The following is a 22,276-nucleotide window of genomic DNA, read 5'->3' on the forward strand; positions in this document are numbered from 1 at the left end:
GGTGAACTTGTCCTGAGTCAGCACAAGTCTGAGGGAAACCCTTACACCAGAGGAAGCACCAATCTGCCGGTGTCAGATCCAAGATTTCCAAAGGGCAGGAGAGGAGAGAGTGGATACTGATACTGAATAAGCGTTTACTGTGCCCCAGGTGGTAGATTTTATATCTCATATCTGATATCCTGACTGTTTAGGGCTAGGCTATTCTTACCTTTAAGGTCGACGTTATTATTCTCATTTTACATGTAATATGATGTTGAAATCAGTTAAGGATATGTGATAGATTGTGGCAACGGAGACATAGAAATTCTAAACCTTGCCAGAAATTTCAGAGGAGGCAGATTTAAACCCAAATACAGTTGATTCCAAAGCTCATCTTCTTTCTGCTAATCATAGCCAATAATTATTGAGCAGTTACAATATTTGTACCAAGAACTGTTGCAAGTCATTCATAAATTTTGCCTTTTAAGCCTCACAACAACACTATGAGATAGAAATGATTATTATCCCATTTAACAGATGAGTAAACTGAGGCATGGAATGTTAAGTAACTTGCTCAGTGTCATACAATTAGTAAGTGGCAGTGTTGGCTCAATTCAGGAGCCCATACTCTTGACCTTTTTTGCCTCTTATGAGTATGTGAGCCCTTTCAAGGATCAGGCTTGATTTTGTCAAGGAAACCCTATGATTCCTAATAACTTTTGAGTTATGAGTCTTGGAAACCGATTTCTTCCAGCTGAGTACTTTTGGACTGTCTCACCTCCAATGATCCCTTCTTTTCTAATTAGATCTTACCATCTAAGACACTTTGCTCCTGGAACAAGTGGTTTGAGAAACGTTTCTTAGCCAGTTTTAACCAGTTTATCTAGTTTATTCCTATTTTTTTGAGTGCTTCATGAGGTCCCTCGGGCTCACTGTTTTCCGTGGGATGAGAATGAATCCTTAATGGAACATTAAGTCCCCTTAAACTCTCAGACTCTATTCTTTAACATAGACTTTCCTTAAGACTTAATTTAAAACAAATGACAATTAAACTAAACATCGTTTAAACCGTTTCGTGGAATTATAACTCATATCCTTTCTACTGAAAAAGTATTTGAAGTACGTTAAAATAAAAGAAACCCATACAATGGAATAAGTACAAGAAAAACTCAAGGCAATATATAGAAAACAGGAGATGGTTGTACCAGAAACTTCGGGTATTTTAGTTAATTGCCACAGAGCATTAAATGATGGATTTCCTGGCAGCTGGGGCAACAGAGGAACATAATTGGTCAAATAATTTTTATTATAGGTTCAAAGAAGGTAAAGTAGTTCATTGGGGAGGATGGCTTACAGTGACAGGCCAGTTGACAAGCTTTTCTCTCCTGGAGTTAAATTATCTGCCCTGGAGCCCTCAAATCTTAAAGTGCTGGAGTAGAGACTTTAAGGCACTGCCACTGATAGTCTTTAAAGAGGCGCCATGGCAATGCTCTAATTCTTGCTTAGCAACACTTCAATTGAGGCTTGCTTCTCTGGGGAAAGGCCGGGTTCTGGCTCCCTCCCTCCCTTGTTCCCGTCTCTGCTCAAAGGTCACCCCGTTCTCTTAACATCCTCTCTAAATCAGGCTCCCTTTCTCCGCCACACCTGCCTTTCTCTCTATTCCTGCACTGTCCAACATGGTAGCCACTAGCCATGTGTGACAATTAAAATTGATTAAGTTACAGAAAATTAAAAATGCAATTCTTTGGTCACAGTAGCCACATTTCAAGATCTCAGTAGCCACACGTGGCTAGTAGTTATCATATTGGACAACACAGATACGTCATTGCAGAAAGTTCTATTTTACGCTCTAGCCCTGCCTTTCATTTTCCTTTTAGAACTTTTCCAGCTTTATGCCACACACTTATTGATTTATTTGTTTATGTTCTGCTAGAATGTGTGCTCCCGATAGCAGAGATTTTCTTTCTAGAACATTGCTGCATCCTCACTGCCTAACGCAGTACCTGATAGAGTTTTCTGTAAATACTTGCTGAGTGAATGAACAAATGAAGGAATGAATTTTAGTATTATCTTCCAGTTTCAAATAAAAAATATTTTGTCTCATATCCTTGGGTAACCTAGTACACTTTTCTGCCACAACTTTTAAGATGAAAGAATGAAAATTCTGTAATCAAGGACACACATTTTTTTTTTTTAAAGATTTTATTTTTTTTCCTTTTTCTCCCCAAAGCCCCCCAGTACATAGTTGTATATTCTTCGTTGTGGGTCCTTTTAGTTGTGGCATGTGGGACGCCGCCTCAGCGTGGTTTGATGAGCAGTGCCATGTCCGTGCCCAGGATTCGAACCAACGAAACACTGGGCCGCCTGCAGCGGAGCACGCGAACTTAACCACTCGGCCACGGGGCCAGCCCCCAAGGACACACATTTTTAAGAGAATGTGATATTATTAAATAATTCTAGCCAAACTTTTGTGTTTTTATCTTTCATAGTATGAAGGTTAATCAGTATGAAAATTCTGCTTAACAGATAACATATTGTTGTGAACATGAAAGTATAAAATATCAGTTTTCTTTGGATTAAGAAGTCATGTGAGAAGCAGGAGAAAACGAAGCACTTATTATATAGCTAATTGGACTTATGCTGGTGTATAATTTGAAGCAACTGTGATACATTGCAATGGAATATATTAAAAGTAATATTGTGCAATTATAGCTATATATACACATGGTGAGAAATCATAACACATTCTAAAATTGTATAGAAATGTCAGTTTACCTCAATTTCAAATAAAAATTATCCAAGAAATGATCGCAGTGTCTACAAGGAATTTGCCGTCTGAACGAAATATAACTAGAAGCACGACTACCCTAGCTTTGCCTATAAATAGACATCGAAGATAGTTTTGTGATTTCTGCCAAGGATGCAGCTTCAGGAGCCTTGAAAAAGATTGTTTTTCTTCTCTGGGGCCCAGCTTTGTCAGCATATACTTAGAATGGTCATGGAGGAGGGAGGTACCTGACAGAGCCAGACAGGTCTGGTCGATCAAGTTTCACAATTAGCCAAATGATAGATGTCAGTTGGCTGTCATGCCCAATTCCAGTTACTGACAATTAGAAATTAGGTAAAGTAGAAGTGTTTTTCTTTCACCACCCCTTTCTAAAATGCAGATATTTTCTAAGTAGTATCAGTTCTCAGTGGATTTGCAAATGCAGATGATGGGGCATCTCTAAGTCTGTGCAGGATTGGTATTCTTTTTCGATTTCAAGTAAAAAACACCATGGTTAATGTCCTTGGATAACCTTGTATACTTTCATTGGTTTTCAAATCAGGTCCAGTGAAGGGCCAAGTTCTTCATAAAAACAATGACTAATTTTGGAAACCCATATGTTCATATCAGGTTTCTAAGTTGCAATAAATACGAATTAAAGATTCATCAAAATTTTTCTATTTGCAGCTTCAATTCTTGGTTCTTTTTTGAAAATCTATTTTATGTATATAGCTGAGTTTTCTTATTTCTCCTGGTGCTGGATCTGGAATACAATTTTTAAATCTTTACATCAGTTCACTTCCTGTTAAGACCTTAGGGGTTGTTTTTGCCACCAAGAGAGCATTGCCTATGTACTGAGAATAATGTGAGAGCCGTAAAGTGCCTGAGTCTATTGATTTTACTCACACAGAGTAAAGAAAATGACCCAGTGACAGTTTTCTGTTACATAGAAGTGGGAAAGTAGTTGTGGGAAAAAAGCTAACTGAGGTGCTTGACACACAGTTTGCGTTAATTTTAATTTTGCTAATTCTTGACTATATAGTCAGGGGTCCTTTGCAAGGTGAGGGTCTGCTGAAGAATTCACCAGGTCTCTGAGGGGAGACGTGCTGCCAGACCTCTTCCCTCCAAAGGCTTTTAAATGGGTGATGAATTCAGAGTTGACCTCACAGAATCTGACCATTACTGATGGAAAAGCAAAGTTAATATCACTTCCAAATATAATTTTTCATCTATTCATGAGTCTATATGCTTATTGCCACTTGTAGAGACCTGACTATTCAAATAAGAATTTCTTTCTGTCCAGAGACTGAACAAGCCCAGCACCAGCATATTCTACTCTGTACAGAATATTGATATTGGAATATTTCTCTCTTAGTTGATGCTTAGGAACCATCTTTTCATTTTAATCAATGTCGAAATTCTAAGAAAGATAGTTTATTGAGACATGGGCTTTCAGGTTATTATTTTAAAAAATTTTTGTTTCTGTGAGTGTAATTTGGAGAAGAATACCAGATTGTCTTTAAAATCACAAAATTGTGCTGTCTCCTAACTTTTACACTGTCCCTCATAATAAGTAATACATACTTTTTCTGCCTTCAGGTTTGTAACAAATGTGAAACAGAGTTTTACAGGTTACTTCCAGCTTTATCCCTTCACGGGCTATACATAGTCCACAAGCATCACATTATGACATTTTAAATTTCAGAATATAATAATATCACAAATACATCATAAAACCACAATTATTTCTAATTGAGTATAATATCTCTTTGGTGTTGTGTCCGTGTTCTTCCATAACTCAACGTGCCCATATTTTATCAGATCAACTCCTTTAGGGCAGCGACTACATTTATTTATTTAACTTTTTATTTTAAAATAACTTGAGACTTAAAAAAAAGTTAGAAAAATACTACACTGGATTTCATTTACCCTTTCTGCAGCTTCCTCAAATGTTACCATCGTAGGTTACCATAGTGCAATTATGGAAACAAGCAATTGACATTGATACAATGTTATTAACCAATCTAAAGAATTTATTCCAATTTTGCCAACTGTCCTCCTAATATCTTTTTTGGGATCCAGGATCCCCATTTAGTTGTCATATCTCCTCTGAAGTAGTCTTTGTCTTTTATGATCTTAATACTCTTGGAGAGTCCTGACTAATAATTTTGTAGAATGTCCCCCAGGTTAGGTTTGTCTGGTGTTTGGTTATGATTAGAATTAGCTTCTGCATTTTGGGCAAGAATACCACAGAAGAGATGCTACACCCTTCTCAGCCTATGAGAGGGTACAGGATGTCAATATGTCTCATTGCTGTTCATCTCACTTTTGGTCACTTTGTTAAGGTCTGCCAGGTTTCTCCACTGCAGTCACTATTTTCCCATTGGCATTAATAAGTATCTGGGGAGGAGATGCTTTAAGACTATGCAAATATTGTGCTTCTCATCATACTTCTTGCCCACTAATTTATATTCTATTGATAATTCTTGCCTGCAACAGTTATTACTTGGTGTTTGCCAAATGCTGACATCTTTTATTTCCATCATTCATTCTACATTTATTAATTCCACTGGAGGAGCTGTTCCTTCCTCCCCATTTATTCAGTGTTTATATCAATGTGGACACATGAATATTAATTTCATTTTGCAGATTATGATTGATTATTATAATTATTTTGTTGACCAAATTATCCCAGATTTGGCCACTGGGAGTCCCTTAGGTAAACTTGCATCCTTTGACATATTCCCCATTATTTTTTTAAAGCATTTTGTTACTTAATCTTTGGCACCGCAAAATGTACCAAGTTCATTTTGCTCCATCCCTAGAAATGGTCATTTCTCCCAAGAGCTCCAGCTCTTTTAATTGGAGATTGATATTTCAAAACAAAATTTGGGCGCTAGGTATGCTCATTGTTACTGGTATGTCATTGCCTCTGGGACCTCTCGGCTGACAGAGTTAGGAAATATGTAAATGTATAAACACACATAAATGCCTCTCTGTGTCTCTAATCTATCTATTTCATCTATCTATATCTATCTATCTGTACTTATCTATTAAAAACTATAAGTTCATCCCGATACTTCTAATTACAACCCAATCCCACTAGTTTCTGTCTAGACTTATCCCTTTCCTTATTTGTAACTCCTTTCTCCAACAGTGAGAAACCTGGCTTTCATTATCCATAATGTGTTTGCTTGTTTGCTCCACTCTAGGATGCTTGTAAAGAAGTTTCAGAATTGTGATCCCATAATCTCTGTAAGAAACAAATTCACTAACGAGACTATAGTGTTTGGGTACAGTTCTTTTCATCTTTGGCTTTACAATATATAGCAAAAATACTGATTTCCAAAAGTACTCAGGTTACATCTTTTCTTCTCTATCCCTTTTAGTGTGGTTCTGTTGTTCATTTGTAACACAGCTGAGTTCATCTGTTTGTGTTCCATTTGGGTTCCCCCAACATGTAGAGGTTGATTTTAATTAATATTTATTTATAAGCTATGTGAAACATTAACGTAGTTCTAAGAATCAGAACTATATGAAAAGGCATATGCAGAAAAATGTCACTCCCCGCCTCATCCCCTGTATCGCATTTCATTCCCCCAATCTTTCCACCCCCTTGGTAGGTAGGTAACCAATTGGTAGATAACCTATTTCATTAGTTTTGGGTTTATTCTTCTGTATTTATCTTAGCAAAAATAGGTAGACACATATAGGTTTTCTTATAGAGTGGCTACATTTTAAGGTGTTTTGTGGTACCAGACAACTTGAATGCTGTTTGGTGATTTTTCTCTCTTAAGGGTACTGTTCATAATTGGTCATCCTTACTGCTAATGTATTAAAAAACTAGTGAAACTATTATTTTCTTTCTTGAAAAAATATTTTGGAGATTTTCTTTGTAGAATGAAAATGACAACGTGAATTTTGGTGAGCTCATTAACACTGAACTGTCTATTCCTTAATAAGATTTGTCTGAATCATGGTAACATAAAGAAGCACCAATGGTTTTCAAGTTTTCTTCAACCCCATTGTATATATTTTTAGTAAGATATTTTAAAATTTTCTTTCTCCTTATTAATAGAATTTGAATTATTTCAAGCATCATTGAGAGCTGCTGGACTGTTCCATAAAATATGTGCTTTTGGCTTCGAGAGGTCTTGCAGAATAGTTTTTCTCACAAACAACGTGAAACAAAACGTTTTCCTGTGTTTGGAGTGCTGTGGTGCGTTTCATTGTGCGCTCTTTTTTCTTTTCAAATACTCTGCAGGCTTTTGGGCAGTCCTTCTCCATCCACCGGAAAGTTGCGGAGGATGGGGAGACTCGGGAGGAAACGCTTCTGCAGGAGTCAGCCTCAAAGGAAGCTTACTATCTGGGGAAGATCTTGGAGATGCAGAACGAACTGAAACAGAGCCGGGCTGTGGTCACCAACGTCCAGGCAGAAAATGAGAGGCTCACGGCCGTCGTGCAGGATCTGAAGGAGGTAAACAAAACACAAACACATTTCCTGCGAGAGATTTGTGGGAGTGAGAAGGAAGATCAAATTCTCTCTAGGGGAAAAGAATAAAACCTCCTCTTTAATGAGAGGAGCTGTATTAAAGAAGAAGCACATAATACTGATGCTAGCAATTTTTCTGCTTTTTTAGTGAAATAGCTTGTTCTGAGATAAGCTTTCCTCTCTTTTATTGTTTGTTAAGAATTAGTCTTTATTTATTGAGTACTTGGGAAGTGGCCTTGCTTTTTCTGCAAAGGTGTTTAAAAAATATAGTGACCTTAGCACTTCCTCCCATTTTACCTGTTTTAATCAAACGTGGAGAAGAATGGTTGGCTGTGATGCTCCATGCCAGCACTAATTCAAAATGACAGTAGTGTTGGCTGAGGACTCTTCTCACTGGGGAATGTGCCCCCAGGGGAGTGTTCTGAAGGGTCTGAGAGTCTCATAATGTAGAACCATAAACTATTTTTCTGGTTATAGAGAAGGCAGCAAATTATAGCTGGTGCAAATTAGGTCAGGGAGGCTTCCTCAGTCCCTGGGTCTCTACTGGACTCACTATTTCTCTTCAGCTTTCCCACAGCGACATCACGTGCCAGGTCCACTACCAAGTGGGCTTATTAATTGAGCGTTTTAGTAATAGAAAAAGGTAGAATGAAAGATTTGTTCAGCATTGTGAAATGTAGCAGAAGTAATCCACTTGAAATTAGTGACATATTACAAATAGAGTTTCATTATTATGAGATATAAGTTGTCAAAAACTTATTAGAATTTAATCAGTTATTTACATTTACACAAGTCCATATTATGATGAACTAAATGCATATGGACAGTAAGGTTTCTGCTGTACCTAGCTCATTATCCTCAGACATGCCCAAATACAGTAATATGACTTCTGGAGACAGGAAAAGGAGCCAACCAAGTGGAAGTCAGTGTTGGGTACTGAGAAGAACAGGAGACAGTTTTCAGGATGCCCTGCCTCATTTCCCTCCAATGCAAATGACTGTTAAAAACAAAGCTGCTCTCTAGTTCTTTATTTGACGCATCCGTATGTGCTGGGTTTTGACCATCACCAGCTTACCCTTTGGAATACCAGACCCTCCTCCTCCTAAGGAATTGCCTTCCAACCCCAGGCTTCTCTGTGAGACAGGCATCCATTGCAGAGCGGACCCAAGGTCATATAGTACCATGGACCACCATCCTTGATTAAGCAAGGCCCCAAACATCCACAGGGGGCAACTCAGCAGCCATGAGCAGCAGGTTCACATGGCAAATTGGCAGAGAGGCTGTGACATGGGCAACATGAGGTGCATGGGCATACACATGCAGGTGGTTAGTGGAGAATAACTGGGACCGATGAGTCGAGCAGTCTTAATTGCCAATTGGATGGATCTTCGGAAAGCTGCACATCCCCACTGTGCACAGCAGCTGCAGCTATGGAAAGAACAGCGAAGGTTGAGGAAAGGGCAGAGAATCCACAGATGTGTTTCTGTTGAGACAAGACAGTAGTGATTGACGGAGCAGCCTTACTTACACCCACCATGCTTGAGTGTAGTTTTCAATGACTAGATTTATGATAAAGCAGCAGGAGTTGATAATTAAGAATGAGGATGTGACTTAGGAATGAACTGAGGCAGCAAAGGAAAAAAAATTTGAGGAGCCCTTCATTCAGATCAGTTCTCAAATTTTAGTGAGCGTCAGAATCACCTAGAGAACTCATCAAACCCCACCCCCAGAGATTCTGATTCAGTAGGTCTCGGTGGAACCCAAGAATTTGTGTTTCTAACAAGTTCGCAGCAGCTGATGCTGTGGCTGCTGCTCTGGAGACCACACTTGAAGAACCACTAATTTAGACTTTTTGGCTGGCCCAAAGTTGGGGAAGGGAGTATCGTAGTCTCACAATTTGGGGAATTGCTGAATGAGTTACTTGGAAGTAATCCTTCGGTTTCTATGCATTTTCAGTAGTTGATTTGCACTAAGAGAATAACTTGTTACATCCAAATTTTTTAAATCTAAAATAACTTAAGGCAATTTAGCCTATGAGTGTATTCATTCAGGTTTTTCAGGTAACTAATAGAAAAAAAGAACAGGTTGTCAGTTTCCTGATTTTCTAAGTGTGTCAACAATGTGTTTGTTGATGTTCTTTCTGATGGACTGAAAGCGAATGATATTACTACACCCCAGAGGCCTGCTGTTTTTCATCCAGGCCTCATGTTTTAATGTACCTAATAAAATTATTTTTAGGGGCCGGCCCAGTGGCGCAGCGGTTAAATTCGCACATTTCACTTCGGTGGCCCAGGGTCTGCGGGTTCAGATCCTGGGTGCGGACATGGCACCACTTATCAACCCATGCTGTGGTAGGCGTCCCACATATAAAATAGAGGAAGATGGGCACAGATGTGAGCTCAGGGCCAGTCTTGCTCAGCAAAAAAGAGGAGGATTGTCAGCAGATGTTAGCTCAGGGCTGATCTTCCAAAAACAAAAAATTATTTTTAGCATTTAGAGCTGAGTACATTTGTAAAAGGAGAAAAGGAACAAATTCCATTTTTTGGTATATTGATACATAGCTTTGATGGCTGGTGATAAATTGAAATCCCAGATTTGTTTTTATTGTAGGCTCAATTTTATTTATTTATTTTTGTACCTTGGGCATTGACTGATGCATAGTGTTTGGAAGAGAAATCATGAAATAAAAATTCATGACCTGAGGGACCATGAGAAATAGATAAGGATAACCAATGCAAAATGTAGTAAATCGTCAGCTTAACAGATGCTGCGAGAATTTAATAATTTAATTGATGGAATCATTTTTATTTACTGAATGGACGCATCCCTTATTTCAGTAGGATTGTTGGTACTGGCGGAGATGTATGTGTGTATATTTAGTGTGTGTCTTATGGAAGCTTTACACAAATGTTCGTGCATGTATGTGTGCAAATGTGTGTGTGTGTAATTCTAAGGTCAAATTCTGTTCCATATATGATAAGTATAGGATAGTATAGTGGAAAAGATGGGAAAATTTCTGAATTAGGTATTTGAAAATCAATATTCTAGTCTCAGCTCCGCTAAAAGTTTTAGAATTATATTCATGGTATTTGTAAAAGATTATTTCAGTAGACAGTAAATACATAATAAACAGAAACTATCATTACTAATTTTCTGCATCCTCCATAAAAATATTGTTGAAGATATCACTTCTGATATAGATCCATATCCTTAGGTTAAAGAAACATTAGATAAATACCTCTCTGAATTTATTGCCTTGAAAATTCTTTCTGTTGACATATGAATCCTGCGGTAGCAATTGCAGTATGTTTTTATTTCTGCTTTGGTTGTTAAGAAGCTGTAGCAGTATGTTTAACTGTAAAAACTAACCTAGAATTTTCATATAGTGCTTCTCATTTTTAAACATTTTAATCAGTCTTATTCTATTTGTATCTTTGATGGTAAGCAGCTTTAAATAATTTTTTTAAAGTGTAAAGAAAAATACCACCCAAATCAAAGAACCAAATTAGGAGATAATCCTGCAGGCTGAGTAATAGACAAAGGGGGGAAAGAATCCTTGGGTTGCCTTGACCAGCATCATTTTGGTGAGAGCTTAGTGAGAACAGGTAGGTTACTGTAGTACTTCAGCCAATATTTAGTAAAGAAGTTTGCATTTCATTTTTCTATCTCCAGCCTATCAGTCTAACATACTAGAAGATTGCTTAAATAGGTTTATTTGTACTGTATTTTTTGACCACTTACTTTGTACTAAATTAAACTAAAATCCACATTGATGAAATCATAAAATAGGATAATGAAACTTTTAATACTACTGAATACTTTCAATTGTTAGTAAGATAAGTCAGAAGTTACTGTAATATTTATAAAGCATACAATGCAATTACACCAGTATTCCTAACCGGAATTAGTGTATAGGTGAAAAAGAGTTGTCGCAGAAGATAGACCCCTTCAGGTGGAATGCAGAAGATTGGTGTTACAAGATGGATTACTGACCTTAGTAGAGATTAAGCCCATACTTTAAAGTGCAAATAATTCAACATCTGTGGATTACCAGGCAACGTGCCAGACACTGTGCTCAGTTCTTTACATGGATTAACTTGCTAAATCCTTATAACAACTCTGTTGAAGTGGTTCCTATTGTTATATCATCCCATTTTACTGATGGGGCAAGTGAATCACAGAGAGGTTGAGTAACTTGTCCGAAACACGTGGGTAATGAGTGACAAGCCAGGATCTGAACCCAGGAACACTGGCTGTGATCTAGATTCTCTCAGGCATGTCACTGTAGCTGCCAAGAGCACGTTTTTCTCTTCTGAATCTTGCCTCAAGCTAATGAAATTTCTGGCACAATATGTGATGCTTTAGTACAATAGCTAAATTTGTAACTTGATAACATTTTTTTAGGATATGGCCATTTTATATTTTAACAGCTGCTTAATCCATATGATTTTTATTCCATTTGAAGCTCCATTTTTTTTCCTTCATTGGAGTACACAACCAAATTTTATAATACACCAGTGGCTTAATTTCCAGAGATCTATTGTTATGCCAACATTTTAGAAATATGTCTATTCCATCATAAGGAATCGGCATCTATAAACTTAGGGCATGAAGTCACTCCGAGATCAATAATTCTTTCTCCAATATCCCTGAGTGGTCATGTAGCCTTGACCCAGACGCTTCCAGCACTATGGAGAAGATAAACTGTGAGCCCTTTCAAGGAAGAGACTGTGTTTTTTCTGTCATTTATCCATGTATTCCCAACACCCAACACAGTGCCTGGCCAAAAGCAGATATTAAAAAGTAATATTTGTTGGGCCAGCCCCATAGCCTAATCATTAAGTTCAGTGTGCTCTGCTTGGGTGGCCCGGTTCGGTTCCAGGGTGTGGACCTGCACCACTCCTCGGCAGCCGTGCTGTGGCAGCATCCCACATACAAAATAGAGGAAGATTGGCACAGATGTTAGCTCAGGGTGAATTGTCCTCAGCAAAAAACAAAAAAGTAGTATTTGTCGAGTTGAATTGAACTGAAAGAACATGCTTTGGGAGTTAGCTACCCCTGGGTTTGCATTCCAGCTGTGCCCCTTATCAGCTGTGTGATACTGGACAAGTCACTTTTGTTCTCTAAGCTTCACTTTTTTTACTTCCAACATGGAGTTGATAATACTAATGTACAGGTGCCATGTCAAATGCCGGACACAATGAAATTATTGTTCCCTGTCTTCTAATTCCCTCCCAAGGCTGCCCATCCTGTTGCTTGGCAGCTCTAATTGTTAATCTGCTCTTTTTTCGTTCAGTGCAAAGTTGACTCCTTATAATTTTCACCAACTGGCCATATTTCTAGCCTCTGGATCTACAGAGAATCCATTTTTTTAGTTTCCTATTCCACTGAACAATTTTAGCCCGTGCCCAACAGCTTCAAATATTTTGGAGAACTATCTTGTCTTCTCTTTCTAAGACTAAACATATCTAGATCCATTTGTACTTCCTCATGTGACATGGTTTCAGAAGGCCTTACCTTCTTAGACTGACATCCAGTGTCTCTTAAAAATGTGTGTCTGCCTTTTAAAACCATGGTACTATTGACTGTCTTCACCCCTGTTGGAAATCCTTGATAATTTGAACCATTATGGACCCAGGTTTTCAGTTTCTCATCTTATGGTTTTCACCTTTTTGGATTTTCGACTTTTCGGTCATACATTCATTCATTCAACAGAGGTCTCTTCAGTGGTTACTATGAGCCAGATGCTAGGGTGCTTGGGAAGCATCAATGAGCAAAAATTCAACAATGAGTGGTTGTTTGCAATGTGAAAACACTAAATGTGTTTACAAACCATTTCCTCTTAGTCTTTAGTATCTGTGGAAATAGTGAGCTGTGTTTTAGACAACATATACTGTAGTGTCCCCCTAATATTCGTATGTTGAAACCTCATCCCCAATGTGATGGTATTTGGAAGTGGGGCCTTTAGGAGGTGATTAGGTCATGAGGGTGGAGCCCTCATGAATGGGATTAGAGCCCTTCTGAAAGAGACCCCAGAGTGCTCCCTTGCCTCTTCCACCATGTAAGGACACAGCAAGGAGTTGGCCATCTGTGGAACCAGGAAGTGGGGCCTCACCTGACACTGACTCTGCCGGCGCCTTGATCTTGGACTTCTCAGCTGCCAGAACTGTGAGAAATAAATGCTTGTTGTTTAAGCCCCTAGCCTATGGTATTTTGTAATGGCAGCTCTAATGGACTAAGACAACATATGACATTACGTACAGTAATATTACACTCATCTTTGTCTCAGTAAAACTACAAGTAAGTGGTACCTGCTGTGACTAAGTAAGTGGAAAACTTTATCTAAACAGCCAGATTAGATGCCATGGACCTCAGCCACCAGCGCATATTCACTTTATTCAAAGGAGAGTCTCTCAGCTACTTTTTGAAACTTGATTTGCTTCTATTTCATAAATAGGTGGTTTGGTAGTAGTGTGGAATTAGAAAGCAGGAAATCGGAGTTCAGGTCCTAACTTAACCTTTTTACCAGTTGTGTCATTAAACTTCTCATTTCCCATATAAACATTATGATATAACACCTATTCTCCTCCCCATGATTTTTATGAGGATAAAGTGAGATATTTTTCATGAAAGTGCTTTATAAGAAATAGAGGACTATGTAAGTGTTATTTATTGTTTCAAAGTTTGGTAATCAGACTTATTCACACCTGGCAAGACAGAAACAATAAATTAGCAAGACGGATTGGAGTAAAGGGAGAGGCCCCAGCACCTCTGACAGTAGCATGGAGTAATGGTTGACATCCCAACACCACTAGAGGAAACAACACATATTTAAAAGCCAGTAGGTTGAAAGAGGAGAGTTGTCTGGGTGCTCTTCCTGTCAGTGTAAACAGGCTTTCGTACCTGCTGGTTCTTGGAAGGGTCACTGCTTTATTCTCAGTACAGCCTCGAATGTGCTTTCTGATGGCCCAAGTCACGGAGAAAAGATTAAACTATTTTATTAATGCTTTTCTTATAGTCTTTGATGTTTCTGGATGAATAATTAGTCATTGGAAGTTGTTTACACATAGCTGGATGAAATTGACACTTCCAGCTGAGTGATGATTTTGCCATTCTGTCAAGACGTGCCTTGGGAAGAGCTGGAAAGCTATTTCCATGGCATGTCCCAGTATCTCTTCAGCTTTCTTTCCTTGTTGAGAGTGGACCTCACACCTCTCTGGAATGATGCAAAGCACCAAACAGTGAAGAACTGTCACTATTTTTACTTGGTTTAAGTAACTAATAATATTTTCCTATTATTATGTCATATATCATATGATTTTGATCATAATATGATATGATATCAATAAAATGATATCATAATATCACTTATGAGAGCTTACCACGCGCCAAGCATGATACTCAGCGCTTCGCATTCATCATCTTGTTTAACTCTCTCAACAAGCTTGCAAGGCATGCACTGTTTCTTTCTTTTTTTTATTGCAGTAACTTTGGGTTATAACATTATATAGCTTTCAGATGTACATCGTAATATATTTCGAATTCTGTGTAGATTGCATCATGCTCACCACCCAAAAACTAATTATAGTCCATCCCCTCACACATGTGCCTAATCACCCCTTTTGCCCTCCCCCTCCCCCCTTCTTCTATGGTAACCACCAATCCAATCTCCGTTGCCATGTGTTTGTCGTTGTTTTTATCTTCTACTTATCAGTGAGATCGTACGGTATTTGACTTTCTCCCTCTGACTTATTTCAGTCAGCATAATACCCTCTAGGTCCATCCATGTTGTCACAAATGGCCACATTTCATCATTTCTTGTGGTTGAGTAGTATTCCATTGAGTATATATAGCACATCTTCTTTATCCATTTGTCCCTTGATGGGCACCTAGGTTAGCAAGATGGATTGGAGTAAAGGGAGAGGCCCCAGCACCTCTGACAGTAGCATGGAGTAATGGTTGACATCCCAACACCACTAGAAGAAACAACACATATTTAAAATGTTTAAATTTAAAATGTTTCCACATCTTGGCTATCGTGAATAATGCTGCAATGAACATAGGGGTGCAAGGCGTGCACTGTTTCTGTTTTCTCTCTTTCCTTGCCCCCTTTACAGGTGTGGCAAAGAGAGGCTAAACACCTTGTCCAGCAAGAAGTCAAGCTGGCCTCCTAAACTGGGCAATCTGATTCTAGAGTTCCTGCTCTTAACCATGTCAGTGCCTGCCTATTAGTTTATTGATTCCACTGAAAAGAGCGGTATTTTTTTCTTTTTCTTTTCTTTTCTGTCTTTTTTTTGGTGAGGAAGATTGGCCTTGAGCTAACATCTGTTGCCAATCTTCCTCTTTTTGCTTGAGGAAGATTGTTGCTGAGCTAACATCTTTGCCAATTTTTCCTCTACTTTTTGTGTGTGAGATGTTGCCACAGCATGGCTTGATGAGTGGTGTGTAGGTCCGCCCCCGGGATCTGAACCTGCAAACCCTGGGCTGCTGAAGCAGAGTGCATGAACTAAACCACTACACCACCAGGCTGGCCCAAGCGATATTCTTTTGGTCAAAAAGATCTTCTTTCCAACACTTGCTGGGCTACAGTAAACAAATACCTCTCCCTATTAACACCATCAGGAATTTGAAAGCAAAGTTTAACAATATACAGACAATTTGCCTTTAAATAATTGACATTTGATTGTACCTTTGGGAAAGATAAGTTACATTAATAGGTTTGTAAGATTAATTTTAAATTATAGGCTCATAGGATTTTTTTGGGTGTATAATTCTATGAATTTTAATACAGATATAGATTCACGTAACCACAACCACAGTGAGGATGCAGAACAATTTCATCCCTCACAAACTTCTCGGTGCTCTGCTAGTCCTCTGCAGTTGTGCCCGCCCCCACTCCAGTCTCTTATAACCAGTCACCTATTCTCTATCGTTATAGTTTTGTCTTTTGGAGAATATCATATAAATGGAATCATACAGTGTGTAACGTTGTGAGACTGGGTCCTTTCTCTCAGCATAAGTTGTTGCTTATATCAATAGTTTCTTCCCTTTTGTTGCCAAACAGTATTCTACTGTCTAGATATCCTACAATTTTTTTTAATTGATTCACCTATTGAAGAACATCTGGGTTATTTTCAGATTGTGGCAGTTACAAATAGAGCTGCTATATACGTTCATATACACTTATATTTTTGTGTGAACCTAAGTTTTCACTTCTCTAGGGTAAATATCCAGGAGGGTGGGAATTCTGGGGCTGATGCTAAGTGTATGTTTAACTTTTCCAGAATGGCGGCACCATTTTGCATTTCCACTAGCAATGTGTAAGATTTCTAATTTCCCTTCATTCTTTCCAGCACTAGATATTATCAGTATTTTTTATTTTAGCCATTCTAATAAGTGTGTAGTGGTATCTTATCATGGTTTTAGTTTGAATTCCCCTAATGGCTAATAATATTAAGCATCTTTTCATGTGTTAATTTGCCTTCCATATATTCTCCTTGGTAAAGTTTCTATTTGAGGCTTTTGCCCATTTTTTAATTATGTTGTTTCTTTCTTAGGTAAGTTTTGAGGATTCTTTTCATGTTCTAGATACAAGACTTTTGTGAGATATGTGACTTGCAAATATTTTCTCCTAGTATTTGGTTTGTCTTTTCGCTGTCTTTAAAGTGTCTTTTGCAGAGCACAAGGTTTTTCATTTTGATGAAGTCTAATGTATCAAGAAAAAAATTTTATTCGGGCACAGGGGCTGGGGGAAATGGGTGAAGGTGGTCAAAAGAAGCAAACTTCTAGGTATAAGATAGGTAAGTCCCGGGGATGTAATTACAGCATGGAGACCATAGTTAATAATATTGTATTGTATATTTGAAAGTTGCTAAGAGAGCAGATCTTACAAGTTCTCATCACACACAAAAAATCTTGTAACTATGAATGGTGATGATGTTACCTAGACTTGTTGCGGTCATCTTTTCACAATATATACAAATGTCAAATCATTATATTGTACACCTGAAACTGATATAACTAACATTGTATGTCAACTATACCTCAGCAAAAAAATAAAAAATAAAACAAAAAAAAAATCATGCTTTTTTTTGAGAAAGATTAGCCCTGGGCTAACATCTGCTGCCAATCCTCCTCTTTTTTGCTGAGGAAGACTGGCCCTGAGCTAACATCCGTGCCCATCTTCCTCTACTTTATATGTGGGACACAATGTGTATATGTGCACCTGGGATCCGAACCGGCAAACCCTGGGCCACCAAAGTGGAACGTGCAAATTTAACTGCTGAGCCACCAGGCCAGCCCCAAATTCACCATGCTTTTGATATCAGGTTTAAAAAAACCTTCTCCATCCCCAAGTTAGGAAGATTTTTCTCCTACATTTTCATCTAAAAGCTTATAGTTTTAAATTTAGATCTATGATCCATTTTGAGTTAATTTTTATATAGGTGTGAGGTTTAAGTTGAGATTCATTTTTCTGGCATATAAATGTTCAAATGTTCCGCTATCATTTGTTGGAAAGACTCGTCTTTCTCCGTTAAATTGCCTTTGCACCTCTGTCAAACGAACTGGCCATGTTTGTTTAGGTCTATTTCTAGACTCTCTGTTCTGTTCTGTTGATCTGTATGTCTGTCTTTTTTGCTAATACCGCACCGTCATGATGAAGTCAGAGAGGTAACAGGAAGCCAAATCATGTAGGGCCTTATAGACCATTAGAAGGATTTTGGCTTTTACTTTGAGTGAAAGGGGAGTTCTTTGGAAAGTGTTGAGCAAAGGAGTGACATGACCTTAGTGAGACAAGGATAAGAGTAGGAGGTTATTGCAGTCATCCAGTTATGAGAAGATGGTGGTTTGGGCCAGGCTGATAGGTAGGGGTGGTGAGAAGAAGTCATACTCTGAATATATTTTGAGAGTGAAGCCGACATGACTTTCTAATGGATTGGTTGTAGAGAATAAGAGATAAAGAGGAGAAAAGATCTCCAGTCCAAGGTTTTTAGCTTGACCGACTTGAAAAATGGGATTATCATCAGTTGAGATGGGGAGGGCTTCAGAGCAAACAAGTTTTAGGAGGAAAGATCAGAAGTTGTTTTAGACATGTTAAGTTTTAAATTTCGATTAGACCTTGAAGTGTAGATGTTGAATGGGTAGTAGGAGATGAGGGCATAGATTTGGGAGAGAAATCTGGGGTTAGAAATACAAATTTTGGAATTATCAGCAGATAGATGCTATTTAAGGCACATCAGTGAGATCACCAAGGCTGGAAGTGTGGATAGAAAAGAGAAGGGGTCCAAGCACTGAGTCCTGGGCCACCTCAGCCCTGAGAGGTTGGGAATAAGAAGGAAAACTAAAAGAAAACTAAAAATAATCGTTAGTGAGTCGAAAGAAAATAAAGAGAGAATGGTTCCTGGAAGTCACATGAAGCAAGTCGGGTCTACAAAGGGAGAGATCAACAGTGCAAATGCTGCTGATAGGTCAGACAGGACAAGGACAGTGAGCTGACCACTGGATTTAGCAACATGGCGTCATTGGTCACCTCAGCGAGAGAAGTTTCTCTGGAGTGTGGGAGCAAAAGCCTGATTAGAGCAGCTTTAAGAGAGAGTAAAAGGAGAAGAGTTGAAGACGGAGAATAGAGGTGACTTTTTCATGAGTTGGTTTGTTTGCAAAGAAGCAAAGAATTGAGGAAGTAGCTAGAGGACAAAACGGGCTCAAGAGAAAGTCATTGGTTTTTGTCCTTTTGTTTTTAAGATGAAAGAAATATGTGAAGGCTGATTGTTGGTGGGTCTGACCCAGTAGAGAGGGAAAATGTAATGCTGTAAGAGGAGAAGGGGAGAATACCTAGGGCATTTGATTTCCTTGAGAGAAAGAGAAGGGAATTGGATCTGGTGCAAAATGGAGGGATTGCCTTTGGAAAGGAGCAAGGAAGTTTCATCTATGGTAATGCCTGGGAAAGTGGAGTATGTGGGTGCACCTGCTGCTACACTGGCAGGTGTGAATGAAGAGAGTCTTTGCAAGTCCTCTTCAGGCTGCTTCGGTTTTCTCACTGAAGCAGGAAGTAAGATGAGCAGCTGAGCCCGGAAGATGGGGGAGGCACTGGGGATTTGAGGAGAGAGAAGTCATGACATAATCACTTGGGAGAGTGAATCACCAAGGTATGAGCATGGGAATGAGTGGCTGAAGCAGGAGGAGAAGGTTCCTCCAGAGGAGGAATTCCGGGAATGTATATGCATATTGAGAATGCCGAGAATTAAGACCAGAAGTTCTGGAGATGTGACAGTGAGCCAGGAGCTAACATCTTAGAGAAATGAGCGGGAAGGAGTTGGTGTTTGGTAGGTGACAATATCGATGCTGAATGGTGGACAGTATACAGGGTCTGTGCCCACCCTGCTGCCACTACCTTGTCCCAGTGGACGTTACTGTTAATTTGTGTTTAAAATATATATACATTCTCCAGCTTAAAAAGAAAAACTAATGATGACATGAAATTTAAAGCAGAGGAGTTTTAGGGGAGGAGCCGGGGAGAATGTTCTGAAAGCGGAGTCCCCAGGGGAGAGTCAGGTTTCCATTAAGGCAAGGGAGGCCGTGCATTCTACACATCTGTAAAATCCTCCTCATGCCTGCTGTAACCCCATATGCTCTTAGAGGGAGTGCCTGTCCATTACAATGCGTGCATTGTGGTCAGGAGCATATACATTTAATTTCTCTCTTTAAGGATTGGAAATTTTTTTTTCAACGATTTAAAAAGTTGGGTTATTATATTTGTCAGTGAGAACTAATACAACAGCGTTTGACTAGTTCTGAAAATGATGTCCGTTGATCTTTATTCAAAAGTATCTTTAGCCTTTTTGAGGTTATTGTGGGGAGGCAATAAGGGCCTCTGTCTCCATAATCCCAAACATTGGCGGGGGGGACTTCAAAAATGAAAGCATATGTAAATATTTCCAACGTCTAGATGTTGGACATCCTTTGGGAACAGCTTCAAAATAGTACCATTTTTGCTTGCAACTCTTTCCTGTTTGCATTAGATAATGAGAAGAGGCATAAACTTCTGGCCTGATGTGACAATTACATCAACTTCCTGTGTAATAGGCAGTCATTAAACCAGCGCCAAATGGAGAATTCAATGGGAAATTGCAGGGAAGTTCAAGCTAAAGTTAGAAATGGTGAAAGAGCATTGATCAGGGCAAACTGTGAAAATGGCAGCTCTGGAGATGACATAGGTAAAATAAAAATCTGGCTTTATAGTAATCTTGCATTGTCTCTTTGTTTAGAAGGTAATTAAGTTTTTTAACAGTTATCTTTCTATCATTTTAAAATAAACAGTGAAAGTCTACTTTTTAAAATGTGGAACTGGTATGTTATATACTTAGCATATATATGGATCACATATATATATACTTTATGTAGATTATATATATAACATATATATTAGCATATCTATGGATTACCTTCCTCTCTCTCCTCCTTCCCTTCCTTCCTCTTGCCTCCTCCCTTCCCTTTCCTATCTTGTGAATAGGGTCAAACACCAGTTTTCCACCTCTTGGAAAGAAGAATAAAGATCTGTGCGCAGCCCCTTTTGTCTACATTGGTTCTTGGACTAAGAGTAGCTCGGGTCAGTTTCGGGCTTGGTCTCCCATCTCCACTCAGGCTTTGCTCCCGGTGCAGACTGTGTAGGAGGAGTGGTAACGCGCAATCAGCATTTCAGCTGGAGTGCTGAGTGGACAATTTGCATCTTTTTTTACATCTTGACCTCTATTTCCAGAGAACATCCTGGCTGGCAGGTCTAGCCTGATTAAAATTCTGTCCAGCCATTTAATTCTCCTAAGGGAATTTATAGCTTAATCTAACAATCACGGATACCTGAATCTACTCAGAACTTAATTTCTGGAAGGTTATAGGAAACTTATACTTGAGCAAGGCAGGAGCAAATTAATGCGTGAGCTTAGGGATATAATGAATTTTGATATATGTCTTGAATTATACTTTTCAATGCTTAATCTACACAGATATTTTTTAAAAGTAAACATTGTAGACCAATCATACTAGATGTATTAATACACCCAAACTTTCACTTTCTATTTGAATTAAGGTAGCATACTAGGCATCCCATAAGAAAGGCTATACATTGATTACCTTCTTAACTAGCTTCCTTATCATCATTTGTTCAATAATATTAAAAGTATTTAGATTTAGAAATAATAGTAGTCCGATAGAGTTTTGGTTTCACTAAAACAATTTTTCAAAAAGCAGAATTGTAACTAAATATGTCTCCTGAGACTATCACAATATGCAAAAACCTCACTGCCTGCATTACATTAGAGAAATCTAGGGGCTGGCCCAGTGGTGCAGCAGTTAGGTTCTCACATTCCGCTTTGGTGTCCCGGGGTTCGCCAGTTTGGATCCCCGGTGTAGACATGGCATTGCTTGGCAAGCCATGCTCTGGTACGCATCCCACATATAAAGTGGAGGAAGATGGGCATGGATGTTAGCTCAGGGCCAGTCTTCCTCAGCAAAAAAGGAGGATTGGCAGCAGATGTTAGCTCAGGGCTAATCTTCCTCAAAAAAAAAAAGAAAGAAAAAGAAATCTAGAATATCAAAATGTAATTCCTGATGGATTTTGGCACACAATATACCCCCACAATGGTTTTTAAACAATGAGGTAGAAATCTGGCTACTTGTACAAAGAAGTGGCCAGCAGACTTTTTCTGGATGGTGAACTCAGTTGTTAGAGTGAAGGATCTAAAAGAACCTGTCAGGATAACAATACCCCTTTTGCCCCCAACTATTAATAATAATGAAACTGGGTTTTAAGAGTAATAAAAATCTTTTTTTCATGATTATCTCCTTACAGAGCCTTTTCAGACATTTTTTCCTCATTGCCACCAAATTAAATACTGAGGAATAGGATTTTGTAGGGTAAGGTTGAGCTTGGGAGGATCAAAAACCATTGTAATATCTAGGATTTTTTTTGCTTCCCCAAGGACCTATTCCCGCCCCCCCCCCCCCCCCCGCCATGGGGGCTGTATTAAGTTTTATGGCTGCTC

General features: G+C 38.7%; 1 protein-coding gene across 11 annotated transcripts in view; it reads left to right on the forward strand.

Moving 5' to 3' along the window:
• BICD1 (BICD cargo adaptor 1) overlaps nt 1–22,276 on the forward strand; it is a 213,995-nt gene that overhangs the window by 77,809 nt on the left and 113,910 nt on the right. For all 11 annotated transcript variants that reach the window (XR_011496799.1, XR_011496798.1, XM_044775308.2 and 8 more), the window contains one exon: nt 7,011–7,223. Coding sequence is in view for 9 of the 11 variants with exons in the window: in XM_044775308.2 (XP_044631243.1) it covers nt 7,011–7,223 (213 nt within the window). In the remaining 2 variants the exon portion in view is untranslated. The remainder of the gene's footprint in view (nt 1–7,010; nt 7,224–22,276) is intronic.

This window comes from Equus asinus, chromosome 22 (assembly GCF_041296235.1).
Source record: "Equus asinus isolate D_3611 breed Donkey chromosome 22, EquAss-T2T_v2, whole genome shotgun sequence".
Lineage (NCBI taxonomy): Eukaryota > Metazoa > Chordata > Mammalia > Perissodactyla > Equidae > Equus > Equus asinus.